At 41.2% G+C, this 17,344-nt stretch overlaps 1 protein-coding gene across 9 annotated transcripts in view; it reads right to left on the bottom strand.

The window, feature by feature from the left end:
- Positions 1-14,897, bottom strand: part of SUSD4 (sushi domain containing 4) — a 191,277-nt gene extending 176,380 nt beyond the window's left edge. Inside the window, exons 1-3 of one of the 9 annotated variants that reach the window (XM_061625092.1) lie at positions 14,717-14,897; positions 12,906-13,072; positions 9,766-9,901 (exon numbers count right to left, since the gene is read on the bottom strand). In XM_061625092.1, the coding sequence (XP_061481076.1) occupies positions 9,766-9,847 (82 nt within the window). In that variant the 5' untranslated portion in view covers positions 9,848-9,901; positions 12,906-13,072; positions 14,717-14,897. The other 8 variants (XM_061625094.1, XM_061625093.1, XM_061625088.1 and 5 more) reach the window with 8 other exon arrangements.
- Positions 14,898-17,344: the final 2,447 nt, after the last annotated feature.

Here is a 17,344-nt window from a genome sequence, read left to right as displayed (position 1 = left end):
CAAGAAAGACTATAATATTTGCGGTGTTAAAGTTTTTTTGGGAAAAGGTAACTATGGGGAGATCATGAAAGAGGTTTAAAATGCAGTATGTACTGAGAATAAATCTGTATGGAAATTTCTCTGGTTTAGCCCAGATTGGAAGTTCAAGAATGATTTTCCAAAAAGGAAAATGTGATGGGCTAAAGGGCCTTGTGCTAACACTGTACTTACAGTCATGCAGATAGACTATTCAGTGCTATGCTTGTTTTTATCTCCTTTGGGTGTGCAGACAAGTGGGTTAGCATGATGGGTCAGCTCAGGATACACATAGCTTGCAGGGGTTAGTACAGCACATCTAATTCTGATCTATCAGGGCAGGTCATCAATAAGATGTATGCTGTGAATTTACTTTTAGATGCAGAATATGGTAATGCAGCAGTGCTCACTTAGGCCCTATCTGTAGAATTCATTTAAAGCAGCATTATATCACCTTAAAGAATCCTGGGAAGTGTAATTTGTGAAGGGTGCTGAGAGTTGTTAGGAAACCTCTGCTCCCCGCACAAAGCTACATGTACAAGAATGGTTTAACAATCAGTCCCTTTTCCGACTTCCCAGGAGGATCCCTCCGCCTGCGCAGCCTCTGAGACGGCTCCCGTCTTGGATGAAACTTTTTCAGTTTTAAATCCAGTCAGAAGGGTCTTTTTTGACTGGGGATAATTTCTTCCGGATAAGGAAGAAACGTGAGATTTCCCACACAGCTTTGTTGTGATTGTTGGAGACTGGAATTCGTCAGAATTGTCTGTGAAAGAAGGTCTTCCAGCAGCTCGGATGGAGCGAGGATTTCTAGCTAGCTCAGCTGAAAAAGTGACCCGTTTTTTTTTTTAAAGGAAAACTGTTTAACAGGCAAGCATCCTCCTGTCTACGCTTATCATTTTCTTATCTACACAGCTAAAGAGATTTGTCAGAGAATCAGCAATTAAGAAAACCTGGGTGAGCCAAACCTTTCCTTCTTTTTTACTCATGGAACTAAGGGGGAAGAAAATAAAAATAGCCGATCTTTTTTTATTGCAAAAAGCTGACATGGAAAATATCATTATAAAGATTACAACGGATGAGGGTTTTCTTTTTGACTTATAAGACTTTGGTGTAATATATGTCTGGGACTATTTTTTCTGATCTACTTTTTTTTTTTTGACGAATCTGCTCATTTTTTCTGCTACTAGTTTTTTGGACGCTGTGAACTAAAGCTGTTTTTGCATTTCTGGGCATATAAGAGATAAGGGCTGTCTAGAGTGTGACGCCAGTTGGTTGGAAAGATTAACTCCTTTGTAACTGGATAAAGAAATAAACTGCTCTTTGCTTGGGACATTGAAAATTGAAGGAGTTTTGTTCCTTTGGCTTTAAGAATGACAATTAAGAAGATCATGGATGTACAAGAAGGGACTTTATCTTTAGACATGTTTCAGAAAATAATGAATGGGATTAAGTCAATAAAACAAGAACTGAGAAATAATAGTCAAGCGTGGAGAATTGAATTTGACGAAATGAGACAGGAGCTGAAAGAAATTCAGGATTCTATGAGAAAGGAGAATAAAGATGGATCTGGAAAACCAAAAAAGGATGAAAGAGAAATTAAAGGCAAGGTTCAAACTATGGAGATTGGATTAAATATGGATATGGAAAAAGATTTGGATTTCCTGGCTGTGATGGATTCTGGAGACAAATATTACGGTTTGGAACTCAGCGCTGTCACTGAAGGAATTGAAGAGATTGGAGATAAAGATATTATCGGTTCAAAAAAATTCCTGGACTGGAAGGATTTGATGGAACTTGAAATGGAGAAAGCTAACAGAATTAATCCCTGTTTTGTGTCAATGGAAAAATCTTCAAGAGATGTGCTAGTGTATCATATAAAAAAGAGGAACAGAGATGCGGCTTTGCAACAATACTTCAGTGATATGTTCGGAACTGATGGCAAGAAAATATCTGTGAAAAAGGAAATTCCTATCAGACTCTTATTATATGACTATGACAGCAAGATTATTGGGCGCGTAAAGATGGAAGATGGAACCAATACGGATAATGGAAGAAGAGCGATTTGAAATTACTGGATTTAGTAGACTTGATGAGTTGGATTAATTGACATGTTTATCTAGAAAAAAAATTGATGGACATATATCTCAAGAATTGGAAACTTCTCTTTGACTTTTTGTGGAAGAATAAAATGATATGCTGTTAATGAGATTTGTAACCAATTAAGATAACCGCTGGAGGAAGGTGATTTTATAATCTATAAGATACAGGCTTGTTATATATTATAGACTTATAGCTGAACTATGACAAACCGGAGGTCAATTTTTTTTATTATTTTTTTATTTTTATTGTATTAGTTATGAACAATCAGTCCCTTTTCCCAGAGAATTGTAGGTCTGTGAGGAGAATAGAGGTCTCCTAACAATTCCCTGTGCCTTTAACAAACTAGTTCCCAGGATTTTTTTGGAGGGGGAAGCCATGACTATTTAAAGTGGTAGAATACTGCTTTAAATGTACAGTGCAGATAGGGCCTTCTCCTGTCACTTGCTTCCAAAGGTAGCTTCTGGATTATTGATTCCTGTATTTGTAAAATTGGGTGTCAACATGTAGATGTCCCAGGGTGTTTGCTGGATCAGGATAGAAAAAAAGGGTTTCTCCTGCCAGTAAAGACTGCCTACTCTGTAGGCAATAGTCTGTAACTGTAATTGGATTTGAAATTGTTTTTATATATGTTTTTATTGTGTTATGGATGTGTTTATTGTTAATTGCTTTGGAATATTTCATGGGTAGTAATTCGCACATGAAACAAAATGAATAGTAAAGAGAATAAATATTCTTGCGGAAAGATAGGAGGTATTAAAGCCCTGGCTCCTGCCCAACCCCCGCAAAACCAGTATTGGGAGGAGCAGAGGAAACTGCCTTATACAAATTAGACCATTGGTCTATCTGGCTCAGTATTGTTGCTGACTGGCAGTGGCTCGCCAGGGTTTCTTTCCCAACCCAACAGGGAAGATGCCAGGGATTGAACCTGGGACCTTTTGCATGCAAATAATTTGTTCTACCACTGAGCTATGGTCCTTTCCCATGTGCTCTATGATTGTGCTATGGTGGGATGGTGCTTGTGGAATTTCCTCTTGAGGAATATCTCCAACAGTAGGGAATAGTATGTGGGCCATGGACGGGGAAAGTCTGGCCCTTCAGCTGATGTTGGACTCCATCTCCCGTCAGCTCCAGCCAGTATGCCAGTGGCCAGGAATGATGGGACTTGGATAACAATACCTGGAGGGTTACAGGTTGCACACCCATGGTACAGGCATTGGGCCAGAACTTGGGAGAGGATGGATGGGAGTAGGGATATGGGGAAAAAATTGATTAACTTCATATTTAAAGAGGAATCTATCAAATTCACACTTACTGAAACAATACACAAAACAAAATACAGCTATTCTTTGGAATTTGCACTTATCGAAATGTTGCTATACAGTTCTACAACCAAACAATGTTTACAAAAATGCATATACAGTATTAGGGGAAACTGCATAACATTATTTATTATTATTTATTTATTAAATTTATATCCTGCCCTTCCTCCCAGAAGGAACCCAGGGTAGCAAATGAAACACTAAAAACAGTCTAAAATGAAAGACATTAAAACCTATTAAAACAAAACATCTTTAAAAACATACTTTAAAACCTATTAAAACAAAACATCTTTAAAAACATATTCAAACAAAACATCTTTAAATATCTTTTTAAAAAGCTTTAAAAACATATTAAAAAGCAATTCAAACAAAGACGCAGACTGGGATAAGGTCCCTACTTAAAAGGCTTGTTGAAAGAAGAAGGTCTTCAGAAGGTGCCGAAAAGATAACACAGATGGTGCCTGTCTAATATATAAGAGGAGGGAATTGCAAAGGATAGGTGCCACAACACTAACGGTCAGCTTCATATGTTGTGTGAAACAAACCTCCTGATAAGATGGTATCTGCAGGAGGCCCTCACCTGCAGAGTGGTGATTGACTGGGTATATAAGGGGTAATACTATCTTTCAGGTATCCTGGTCGCAAGCTGCATAGTGTAATGTGAGTAGGAACTCAAGTGAATTAGAAGTAATTGTATGGGGGAATCAGCTGGGGGTGGGACCCGTAGGAAAACGAAAGTAGTTTTTGGTTATGCAGCAACACACTGTGAAGTAAAGTTTGTTCCTTCTAACCAGCATTTGTGGTTCATTTCAAATCCTGCAAATATTACACATAGGGCTTTGCATGCCAAAACTAAAACCTTGAACTTGGCCTGGTAGCTAATGGACAGCCAGTGCAATTCTTTCAGCAGTGGGGTGACATGTTGGCTATCCTGCCCTAGTGAGCAGTCGTGCTGCCACATTTTGCACCAGCTGCAGCCTCCGGACAAACCACAAGGGCAGCCCAACATAGAGTGCATTACAGTAATCCAGCCTGGAGTTTACCAGTGCATGGACAACAGTGGTTAGGCTATCCTGGCCCAGAAATGGCTTCAGCTGTCTTACCAGCCGAAGATGGTAAAAGGCACTCCTAGCCACCTGAAGTCACCTGAGCCCAGAGCTTGGAAAAGTTACTTTTTTGAACTACAACTCCTACCAGCCCAATCCAGTGGCTATGCTGGCTGGGGCTGATGGGAGTTGTAGTTTAAAAAAGTAACTTTTCCAAGCTCTGCCTGAGCCTCTAGCAACAAAGATGGATCCAGGAGCACTCCCAGACTATGGATCTACTCTTTCAGAGGGAGTACAACTCCATCCAAAGCAGGCAACTGACCAATTATCCAAACTCAGGAACCACCATCCCACAGCGCCTCCATCGTGCTAGGAATCAGACTCTGTTTATTGGCTGTCATCCAGTCCACCACCAAGTCCAGGCACTGGTCCAGGGTTTGCATGGCCTTTCCCGATTCAGATGTTACAGAGAAATACAGCATACTGCTGACATCTCACCACATCTCCTGATGACCTCTCCCAAGGGCTTCATATAGATGTTAAACAGCATGGGGGACAAGATGGTACCCTGTGGTACTCCACAGCACAACTGCCAGGGGGCCGAAAGACAACCACCTAATGCTATCATCTGAAATTGTCCCTGGAGATAGGATTGGAACCACTGTAAAACAATACCCATCTCACTAAGTCAGCTCAGAAGGACACCATGGTCAATAGTATTAAAGCTGCTGAGAGATAAGTAAGAATAACAGGGTAACACTCCCCTTGTCCTTCTCCAAATAAAGGTCATCCATTAGGGCAACCAAGGCTGATTCAGTCCCATAACCAGGCCTGAACCCAGACTGGAATGGGTCAAGATAATCTGTTTCGTCCAGCAGTACTTGCAATTGCTGCATCACAACCCTCTCAATAATCTTCCCTAAAAAGGGGGTATTTGCGACCGGGTGGTAGTTGCCACAAACTAATGGGTCCAGGGTGGGCTTTTTCAGGAGCGGTCAGATCACCACCTCTTTCAGGGCAATAGGGACCACTCCCTCCCACAAAGACACATTGACCACGTCTACTCAGATCCACTCTGTCATACATCCTCAGCAAACTTAATAAGCCAAGAAGGGCAAGGGTCAAGAGGACACATTGCTGGTTGCATTGTCACAAGCACCTTGTCCACATCATCAATCTGCATCAACTGATCCCAATTTTTAATTAAAAAAAAATTAATTGTGTTTTTAAATTGTTTTTTGTGTTTTAAAATTTGTATATTTGTTTTTATTGTTTTTATTGCTGTAAACCTCTCTTCAGCTATTGGGTGGTATATAAATGTAATAAAATAAATAAGTTGCAGCAGATGTTGCACTGGACACCTCACTGGGGATTACAGTAGATGTGGATTTGGCATCAAGATTGCTATGGAGGCAATCAACTTTACCCTCAAAGTGCCTTGCAAACAATTCACAGTGGGTCTCCAAAGGGTCCAAAACTCCAGTTCCTGGAGGTGATGTCAACAGACCCCTGACAATACGGAAAAGCTCCACGGGACAGTTACTTGAGGATGCGATGGAGGCAGAGATGCAGGCCTTCTTCGTCTCTCTTACCGCCACACAGTAGGCATGATTATGATGTTTTTTACTTGTGCCTGATCAGCCGTATGGCACGTCTTTTGCTACTTGTGCTCTAGCCATTATCCAGCCTGTTTCATTGCCCATAGTTCAGTGGTGTACCAAGGTTCAAACCAGGCTCCACAGTGCCAAACAGGGTGCTCAGAGGCAACTGTGTTAAGAGCCCAACATGTCTCATATATGTATATATTAGTGAAAATAACAGACAAAAATGCATTGGGTGATATTCAGTGTTAATCCTACTCAGAGTAGATATGGTTAATTCACGTTCATTAATTTTACTGGGTCTACTCTGTATGGGACTTAGTTGAATACAACCCATTATGTTAAGGGAGATTGCTTGCACTATTTATGTTAATCAAAACAGCATACAAAAATGTGTTTAGTAGAATAAATTCACACTAAAATGCTGATGAATTTTCATGAGAATTTTTTTTAAATTGCAAATTGTTGCAGAAGTCTGGAGAACCAATTTTAAGGTTGGAAAAAAGAGAATCTGAGAGAACCAAAATTGACAGATCCTTCCATCTCTAGATGACAGTTGTCTAAGCTGAGTGGTAATGAGCACAGCTTCCGTTACTCAGCCTGTACAATGAGCTGCACAAAAACAGCTACTTTTGAGGTAAAGAGAGTGAGAGGCCAAGCCTCTTTCTTTGCCTACAAAAAGTGACAACAGAGGTAGAGGGGTATTGAGGTCAGACTGAGACAGTACAGCCTTTGACATATTTCTCTGAGCTCAGTTCCCTCCTGCCAATGGTCACTTTGGGGCCAAGGAGAATGGAGAATCCTCCCTCATCCCCAAAATGATGGAGTGGGAGGAATGAACCTGCCTGGATATTAAAAGCAACCTCAGGGGCCCTGCTCCAAGTCTCTTTCTCCCACCCCTGAAGAAAGACAGGTGGTGACTGGAGACAGGACATTTCAGGTGTGGTGCCCTCTCTTTGGAACTACCTTTCCCAGAGAGGTTCACATATCGCCATCTGGCATCTTTGTTTTCTTTGAGGTGCCAGAGGAAAACAGTTTTATTTGCTCAGACATTTTACACTTTTAGACCTCTTGATTGTTTATTTTATGCTGGATTTTAGCTGCCTGCTTGATTTGGTTTTGATGTATTTTATGTTTTAGTTTGCAATCTAATATTTTGAGCAATGACTAAACATATTCAGTTATTTTGTTTTGTTTTATTAAAAATAAACAAATAAATGGATTGGGCCCAGAGACTGTGTGCTTCTTGCCTGAAATTCCTTATGGATTGTAACTTAAACATAATTGCCCTGCATCTTCACAGCTTCTACAGCCCAGTCCTACTATTGTTTACTGCAAAATAATTGATTTCAATGGGATCTACTTTTTCAGTTCTTTACCGCATGTACCTGGAGGCATCTGCCTCCAAATGAAATGAGTCAGAATTTAAATACAGAGTGTAGGAGAGAGGATAAGGGATCATGTCCCATATCATTTTACCTAGTGTCTTACTAGCATGTGCTTTTTTTCCAAGATTTGTTTAGCGGAAAGCCTCAAGATGGAGATTTCACACATCATCTCAACAGCAACAAGCACAGTATTTAAATATGCTCTGGAGGTGATCAGCTGGGCTGTGAATTCTTCCAGGAGATGATAGTTAATTAGCTCAGAGTAAAGCTAGCAGGGGTCTGATTGCTCAGTCTGAAGATAGCCAGTTGTTTCTAGAGCACAACTGTTATGGTATTGAAAAAGGGATGGGGACAGACACTCCAACATTTCCAACCCCAACATTTCCAACCAGAAAGATCCAAACGAACTGGAATAGAAGCAGAAAAACAATTGCTGATAAATCAGCAGTATGCAATTATAAAGGTTATTCATGAGTGGGCCAGAAAAGCATAATTATCCAAGTACTTAGAAACATACAAATAGTTCAGAATCCTTGGGGGCTATATGTTTTGCAGTGGCAGGGGACACACCAAACCCTATGTTTCAGTGTTACTAATAATTTGGTTCATTCATGTAAATTAATTCATGTATATGCAGTACCATCTGTTAATGGTAGAGCTAAAGGGAGAAAGAGACACTTGTAACATACATGACAGGCAAATACAAACACCCAGATCTTCAGCAAACAAAGAGAGAGAGATCAAAAAAGCATGAATGAGAATACAATCCAACCAAAGTTAAGCAATCTTAAGTCTCATTGATTTGCATGTGCTGTTAGAGTACATCAGTCAGAACTTCAGTTAGTTAAAAGTAGTGGATCACGCAGAGACTTTGCATATGAAGGAAGTTAAGAACGTAAAAAGAGCCCTGTTGGATCAGACCAAAGGCCCATCAAGTTCAGCCACCTGTTCTCATAACGGCCAACCAGATGCTTACAGGAAGTCCACAAACATGACCACAGTGCAACTGCGCTGTCCCCACTTGTGATTCTTAGCAACTAATATTCAGACAGAGACATACTGTCTTGGAGATAGTATACAACCATTACTAGCTATTCATCCATTTTCAATAGCTAGTAGCCATTGATAGTCTTATCCATTAATTTGTCTAATCCCTATTTAAACCCATCCAAGTTGGTGGCCATCACTACATCTTAAGGGAGCAAATTCCATAGTTTGATTCCTTCTCATAGTTTTGAGGAGGGGTTGAAAGAACAGAAGGAAGGAATGCATGGGAATGTATTTTCAATGCAAGGGAGAGTAGGAGAGAATATTTTTCCTGCCATGGAAGTTCCAATCTGGGATCTTTACAGTTCAATCCTATACATGTCAAGTTTTATTTTGTCAAGTTGTTCTTTTATTGTATAAAGGGACTGATACATGAAATTATTATTAGTAGTAGTAGTAGTAGCAGTAGTAGTAGTATCTACTCAGAAATAACTCTAGTGTGAGTATTAATATAGGATTACAGCCTTAGTCAGTTAATATCTACACACCTAAAATCAAAGCGCAGCCAAAGGAGACAAGGACTTTATTGCTGATCTGTACTTCTTTGGCTTCTGTCTCTGCTGGGAATATCTGAAAACCTGGTTAGGTACTATATTGCCATGACGAATATGAGTTCAAATATAAGTACATTTTCCTACAAATCTCACTACAAAGAAAATATATGGGCAGAAAACCCTGGGGAGAAATTCATTTGTAGACCAGGTCGATTAGACCCTGAAAGTGAAGCTAAATCCATCCACTGAACCATTTTGACATGCCCTACATTTCCTGAGATCATTATGTAACTCCCAGACTCCAACGATGTCCCTTCCTTCCAGGCACAACTGTCTTCATTCTGTCATTGCAGCCCTTTATTTTAAGCTCAAAGCCCTTAGGTTGCAAAGGGCCTGTCTGACTAGAACTTGCTGTCCAGTGATGCCAAGATTATACACTATCCAGCAGCAAAGATCATTGTCAATAGTAGGACAAATTATTTGGCTTTATATTTTCCTTATGTTAATACCGTAACATTACAGATATAATCCCCAGTAAGCTGATTCAACATGAATAGGGTTCACAATATAAAAACATATTCTCTTCATATTTGCAAGATGCTGGGGGACACAGAGGAGGAAGTGGCCATCTGCTTGAGAACTTTCCAGGACATTTGCTTGGCCATTATTCAAGACAGAATACCAGACTAGTTGGACCCTAGGCCATCTTGGTATCTGATAGCTAAATGAAGCCTCCATAGTCTTAAGCAGTATACCTCTAAATAACAGGTGCTGCAGTGAAGACAAGAAACAGGAGAAGGAAACTTTCATGCCCCCCTTGGGAGCACTGAGAGGCATCTAGCTGGCTCCTGTTGGGACAGAGTGCTGGATTAGATCAACCTTGGCCTCATCCTGCAAGACAATATTTATATTTTAACATTCTTATGGACATGAAAAAACCCAAATTCTCTAGACAGTTGTGACCTTGCCTTATAAAATTGTTACTCATGGTGCAATGCATTTGTGACATTTCAGACATGAAGTAAACTTTATAAAAGTATTATTCATGGCCAGGTTTGGGCACTGCTGAATACATAATGTCACTAGAACTGGGGTTCCCAAACTGTGCCTGCTAGCTTCATGCAGGTGGTCTGCAGTATGTCTGTGAGGAACACTTACAATTTGAATGCTATAGAATTCTAAGGAATTCAACTTGCAATACAATAAAATACAATATAAGTAATAAAGATGGATCCAGGAGTACCACCAAACTCTGAAACTGTTTTTTCAGAGAGAGTGCAATCCCATCCAGAACAGGCTACTTGCCATTGGCCAATATCCCAGACCAAGGAACCACCAACCCACAGTGCCTCTGTATTCCTGGTGTACAACGTTAGTTTATTGGCCCTCATCCAATCCACCACTGTGCCCAAACAATAGTCTATAAGCCTTTCCCAACCTTTGGGTCCCCAGATGTTTCTAGACTACAATTCCCATCATTCCTAACCATTGGCCATGCTGGCTGATGGGAGTTACAGTCCAACATCATCTGGGGACCCAAAGGTTGGGAAACGTTGGTCTGGATCATGCACTACCTCTCTGGTTCTGGTATTGAGAAGTGTGTACTTTCCCTCAAAGCTCACAACGATCATACCCAATGGCATTATATAGATGTTTAACAGCACTGGGAGCAAGATTGTTCCTGTGGTACACCATAGCACAGTGGTTCCTCCCAAATATTTCCCCCATGCACCACTTGAATTGCTGAGGGTCTCGGTGAACCACTTAATGATTTTGTTTGCCTGTTGTGCAATTGTAATGTACTGTGCTAGATGCTGTATGGTTTTTAATTATATTTGTATTGCTTCTTATTGTATTTACTGTCTTACAATTTGAATTCCATAGAATTCTACAGAATTCAAATTATAAGTATTCTTCACAGACACACCGTGAACCACCTGAATGAAGCTTGTGAACTACCTGTAAGTAGGAATAGAACCACTGTAATACAGTGCCCCCAATGCCCATCCCACAGAACCATTCTAGCAAGATTCTATGGGCAATGGTATAAAACACCACCGAGAGATCATCAATTAATGACAAACTAAAGAGTTTCTCCCAAGACACTTTGAGTCTTGGCAAATATTAATGTTATGAGGCTTAGGTGGCTGGATTGGGGGATGGTATAGACACTGTTTATGCAGTGTACTAAACTGTATTAAACAGTGGCTGCTGAAATTAAACCTTGACTAATAGTGTACACAGCTAGGAATGAGTGACTCTGCACTAACCTTTGATCACTAGAAGGGTTTGGATTTTTTCACCCATCGGGCTTGAAATCAAGTAAGCCAAAGAGCTGGGTGGAAGCCTGTGTGGAGACTATTAATATATTATGTGTGGCATACACAGGCTTGCAATTTAACTACAGCCCTTTTCTGTATCACACCCTCAGGCAGCGTAAAATTAATGGACCTGTCATCTTGCGAGATAACACAACACTGATCATTTACAATTCCACTAAATAAGCCATTTTGGAAATTTAATTACACAGCCTTCTAGTAAGATTAGCTCTGGTTGATTTTCTTTAACTTGGATTATCATGTCAGGGTGAGCCATATTTCATCAGGAGATTCAGTTTTCTAAATTTTTGTCCTATCTATTTCTGTACAGTCTAGGTGACATAACAATAAGATCACTCTGATAACACTTCTATTAACAATTACCAATGATTAAAACAATAGCTAAAAGTCTTCAGATAACATAAACATATGCTTGCCTGAATAATTTTTTTAAATGAATTAATCAAATATAATTATATATTTTATAACATTTTATATGAGTCTGTGTGTGTGCAAGGGTGGGGTGAAAAGAATTTGTTGTGTCTGCCTTGATGGGTAAGCATTAGAGGGCTTTGTTTGTATCTATTCCCTTTGTACTGTGAGGTGGAAAACACACACACACCTCTGTAGATGTTTGCCAAGGAAGGGCATTTTTGTGTGGCAAGTACTGAAGTTGGCTTTTCATGTTTCTTTTGTGCATCACCATGACAGCACTCTTTGTTGAGATGTTGTTGTGATGGAATAAAGGTGGTCTCTGTGGTACTAGAGACCGAGCTGTTATGGCTTTACAAGTCAAGGTCAGCACCTTGAAATGTGTCTGGAAAGCAATGTGATGGCATTAGCTAGCAACACTCTTCCTTCTTCCTCTGGCTGGAGAATCCATGCAAGGTTTTTCAGGCAGGTCAGTAGGAAAATAGTTTTTTTCCCCTCCACACTCACCTTAGTTAAGCTGCCATTTTAATCCTATATCTTTTCTGTCCTTGTGCCTCTTCCCTCCCAGCATCATGACAATATACAGCATTGCAACTGTTTTCTGCTGTGAACAATTTTGCGAAGTTGTAGTTGGACTACAACTTCCATCGTCCGATTGTTGGCCATGCTGGCTGGGGTCTGATAGGAACTGCATTCCAACAGCCCTGGGGGGCCAGGTTGGGGAAGGCCGCTTTAGAGGCTGAACAGAATTGGGTGTTTTGGGGGTTGTTTGCCCTCAGAGCTATGTAATATGTAAAGCTGGAGAGTAGCGCTGCTTTATTGAAGTCGCTGCTTGATGGTTTTCCTGTAGCATTTTAAAACTGCACTGGAAAACACCTTAAGGGCTCAGCTTCCATGTTTCACTTTCCTTTAAGAGAAGGAAACATTTTTCTTTAGGGGGTTTCATTGGAAATTTGCTGTGCCTAGCTGAAACCTGCTTCTTGCTGCTTTTAAGTTTGCAGAAGACAAGCACGAAAAGGTGAAGAAAAGGCTGTCATAAATTAATTCCGTTTCTCAAAAACTAGAACGATGCCTGGATAGTACTCCCAAAGTCCCTTTCCAATGCTATTTTATTTATTTATTTATTTATTTACCTACTTACTTACATTTATATTCTGCCTTTCTTTTATCAAAGAGACCAAAGCAGCATACGCATGATTCCCAGATGATCTCCCATCTAGGAACTGACCAGACCCAGACCTCCTTAGCTTCTGTAATGTGATAGCCTCATGTGCCTTCAGACCATACCCTGCAACAAGGGTAAGAAGGGTATCTGAGGGTAGGAATGGATAAATAACTCAATTTTGGTTTCTTGCTTTCCCAACCTTCAGTTCACTGCATTTCCACAACAATTCGCTTTTTTTAAAAAAGTCCATATAAAAATTGTACACATTTTTACACACGTTTCTCTTAATATTCCCATTTTTGTATACAATTTTGCCTAATGTTTGCCTTATTGCAAGGAATCTCGCCAGTGTAATGCATTTTTGTGTTATTTTCACTGGATAGTAGACTGCCCTACCATCTTCATAACGTGAGTTGTAAGGGAACATTCCAAGGAAAACTTGGAGATTATCATGGCTTGCCTCACTGAGGCAAATGTTATACTCTCAAGAAAGTTCTACAAGGAAACATCAAACATTGGGTTGTATTCAATGTAGCACTAAGTAGTTCTGTCAGTGCAAGGACCGCTGCCTGAAGTGAAGAGACAGCCAGCAGTAAGTCATCTACCCTGATGAGGGGACCCCTTCCTACTTTTGAATTGTAGTTAAGCCAGGCTGCTAATATTTCTTGCAGTGCAGCTCTATTGCTTGTTAGCTTTCTTGTTGTGCATTTCATTTTAGATAATTTATTTTGTACCATTGAATTTATTATTTGTTTCTTCAATTGTTTTTGCCCTATAAGAGCAGATTTTGGAGCCATGTGGCAGGAGGAGGGGGAGAAATCCCATTGCATGAGGAGACAGCAGATACAACCCAATATAAAAAGCGAGTAAATAAAGGATGGTCTTTCCAGATTAAACTGCTAGTGTGCAACCACAAGACCCTATCTCTTGCTATGACATGTTCAGGGGCCCCCAACGTTTTTGGACCTGTGGACATATTTTGAAATCTGATAAACTGTCATGGGCACCACCAAAAAATGGCTCACCGTTTTTTTTTTTCTTGCTGATTTAAATCATGATATAAATCAGTCCAGTTTACCAGCTGCTGGTAATATACAGCGTTCTCTGTTGCTGTCTCGCCCTCCTCCTCCCCCTTTGCTGCTTCGCTTTCTGCCACCTTGCCGAACTATGGAGACGTCCGGAGATGAGCTGAGCAGCACCCCCGAACCTACCATCGTGCAGCCTTCCGGGTCCACTTCTCCTCCGCCAGCCTACCCTTCCCGGGGCCCTCAGCAAGGGGAGCCGCTGCGCTTGGGGGAGGAGGTGCAGTTCAGTGAAGAGCTGGAAGATAGAGGTGAGTCTCTGCGTCCAGTGACGTTTCTCCCCTCCCCCGACTCCTGTCACGCGCTCATTGCCTCCCGCGCCGTGCACCTGCCGTGGCTTCCCAAAAAATTCGAAAGTTGTCTCTCTTCAAGACGACCAGCCCAAGGCGCATCCACCGCGCCCTGGCGACTCTTTAGGAAGTTCTCCTTCAGTCCTTCAGGGCCGCCTCCTTTCTACATGCCTAGTTCTTCTGTCTTCCCCTCCCCACTCCGAGCCCCTGCACGCTGCCTTCACCCTCCCCTTTTGAGAGCTGCCTGCATCAACTTTCGCCTCACAGACGTCCCGTTAGTGGTCAATTCATCTCGCCGACCAATAAATCGCTACTCTTTAATTCCACTAAATTCTGCTATGTCACTCTTACAGCCAACTGTATGCCTACACCCCACAATTTATCACTCGGAGCTGCCTCCTATCTATGTCCCCCGTTACCTCCTATAGCGGCTGGGACTCATTTTGACTTGGCTGAATCCTCCAGCATGAATTCCACTTTCATCAATTCCTGGTTCTCTGCCTCTGAGTACCTCCTGTACTTTGTCTCTGGCCCACTGAGCTGTTCTTTCCTCACAACTCTCTTCTCACAACTTGGTCGTCCATTGTTTTATCACCTTAGGCAGCCATCTGAATGACCATTCTCTATTCTCTGGCTATTTTTAAACTGGGATTCTAACTCCTTACCTGAGAGTAAGCCCAATTCAACAGGGCTTGCTTCTGAGTAAATATGGTTAGGGTGGTGCTGTTAGTTGCTCTTTTTATAACACAGGCACACGCTTTTAACAAATGCTGTTCTCCCAACCAGGCAAATTCATTGTTGAGTTTTTTCTCTTTTTATTTTATTTAAAAAGAAATAGAGCAGTGGCTGTCTTCAAAAAAGTGTGGGTTTCTTTGGTGTGTGTGTGTTTTTAGTGTTGAGCCACCCCAGTCTTCAAAATGCAATTTAAAATGCATTCACTAAAATGCAAACTGGCATCTCAATGGATTGCAAATAAAGGGCATTATTTTACTCATTTCACTCCCCTTCCTAGAACGAAGGAACATTCAATCCATTGTCTCCCTATACAGGCACCTGCCAGGCACGTACCATATATTCCGGCGTATAAGATGACTTTTTAACCCAGGAAAATCTTCTCAAAAGTTGGGGGTCGTCTTATACGTCCAGTCGTCTTATACGCCGGAATATACGGTAGTTTGTTTTAAAAAATGAGCAGAACAGGGGCCTTGATGGGCACCAATTAAGTGTCAGATGCCACAGTCACCATGTAGGGGATCCCAGGCATAAATGTTTCTTTTAGCCTGTGGTAGAATCCTTCCTACTTATGTGATTCTGTAAAATACATATTAGTAGTAGTAGTAGTGTATTAGCATTTATTGCCTGCCCTTCATCCAGGGATCCCAAGGGGGGCTACAACAACCTTAAAATATAGTGTTAAAAGCAATTTAAAAACAACCAGAACCACAAAATAGGGTGGGTCCTAAAATATGTTTCTCAGGTGTCATATTATTATGCAGTGATGCATAATAATAATGAGACAAAACTAATTTTAAAAAAGTTATTAGTTGCTTTTATTAAGAGCAATACGCTCCCCCGCTTAAGCTTGTGTCACTTTGTCGGTGCTGACCTCCTTCTGGCCATCAAATGTGTGGGCGAGCAGGAGGCCAGCTGGTGGAATCCGCAAGCAGAAAGCCCCCAAACAGGCTGTTCCAGGAACATGGAAGGGTTGGGGCTGAGCCACCCCAGGATCTGCTGCTCTCAGGCAATGGCATCAGGCCCAATTTGGACTTGATTGCTGTGCCAGTTTGGAGCTGGCACAGGGATTGGCCCATAATCCTGCTCCCCCCACCTTCCACCATTGCCATCATGAGTAGAGACCCACTTTGGGGGGGCTCAGATTAGGATTGCAGCCTTAGTCAGCTATTTGATGTTATCTGCTCAACATTCCTGTGCCTTGTATTTTTTTTAAAAAAAGATGTACAGAAGCAGCCCACCCTAAAAAAGACGAGCTGCCTTCTTTCTTGCATTTTTTAAAACAAGTAGTTTTTTCTTTTTCTTTTTTTACAAGTGTTTCTTCTGTCATCTGACAACAAGTTATTTAAAGTACCATGTTAAATTATACAGGTGTCACAGAGTAGTTATTAGGACAAACAGAAAACCACACAATGCCATCATAACAGTATAACTTTTAAAACAGGGTCTACATTTTCCCTGTCATATTTAGAAAGCTATTTGGTCCAATGGAAAGGGCCACACTGGAAAGAGGAAAGGATTATTTGCTTTTTCAAACAAGAAAAAATACACACCACCATTTATATTGGGATAATCATACCCCAGATTTCTAACTTGCTGATGTGTTTAACACTGTGAACTTCCAAGTAGTCCCTTTAAAAAATTGTGTTGGCTCCAATTGGCCATCATTGTTGTTCTAAACAATGCTACAGAAGATTACTCAGTTTCTGGAGTATTGGTGGGGCGGTGGTGGTGGAAATGACAGCTGCCATGTTGATCACAGCACAGAGTTAGGAAGTAATTCTCTACAAGTAACAAATTACTTGTAATTCACTACTTTTTGGAGGAACGAGTGGGTAATTCCTTTACATTTTGATTGCAATCGAACTAGGAGTAATTTTATTACTTTTGTGGAATAATTGTAACGTTTCCAGCATTACTTTTGGGCATTACTGGGGGGGGGGGGAAGCAGTCTTCTGCTCCTCTGATTTGTGGATGAAAATCATGTGCCTCAAACTGCGCTTCTGTGCAGCTTCGCTCTTCCCTCATGCTCTATGGGTGGGTAGGAGGTGATGAGGGAGGAGGTAGAGAGCGAGAAGAAGGGGTGGAGTGGAGAAAACAATTGTTTAAAAAAATGGATGGTGGTGGTGAAGAATGGGGTGGAGAGAAAAAGGAACCAGGGGTCAAGAACATGGATAAAGGAGATGGAGGCAGCAGCAGAATGGAGATAAAGAACTGTGGAGGTGAAAGATCACAACGTGTGTGTGTGCGAATACTGTATTTGCACTTGGCACACACAGTGGCCTCCACCACCCTCTTTGGCCTCTGTGCTGCAT

Source organism: Rhineura floridana, chromosome 4, assembly GCF_030035675.1.
Source record: "Rhineura floridana isolate rRhiFlo1 chromosome 4, rRhiFlo1.hap2, whole genome shotgun sequence".
Lineage (NCBI taxonomy): Eukaryota > Metazoa > Chordata > Lepidosauria > Squamata > Rhineuridae > Rhineura > Rhineura floridana.
Note: the sequence above shows the minus strand (reverse complement) of the source record. Positions and strands in the feature narration are given on the sequence as shown.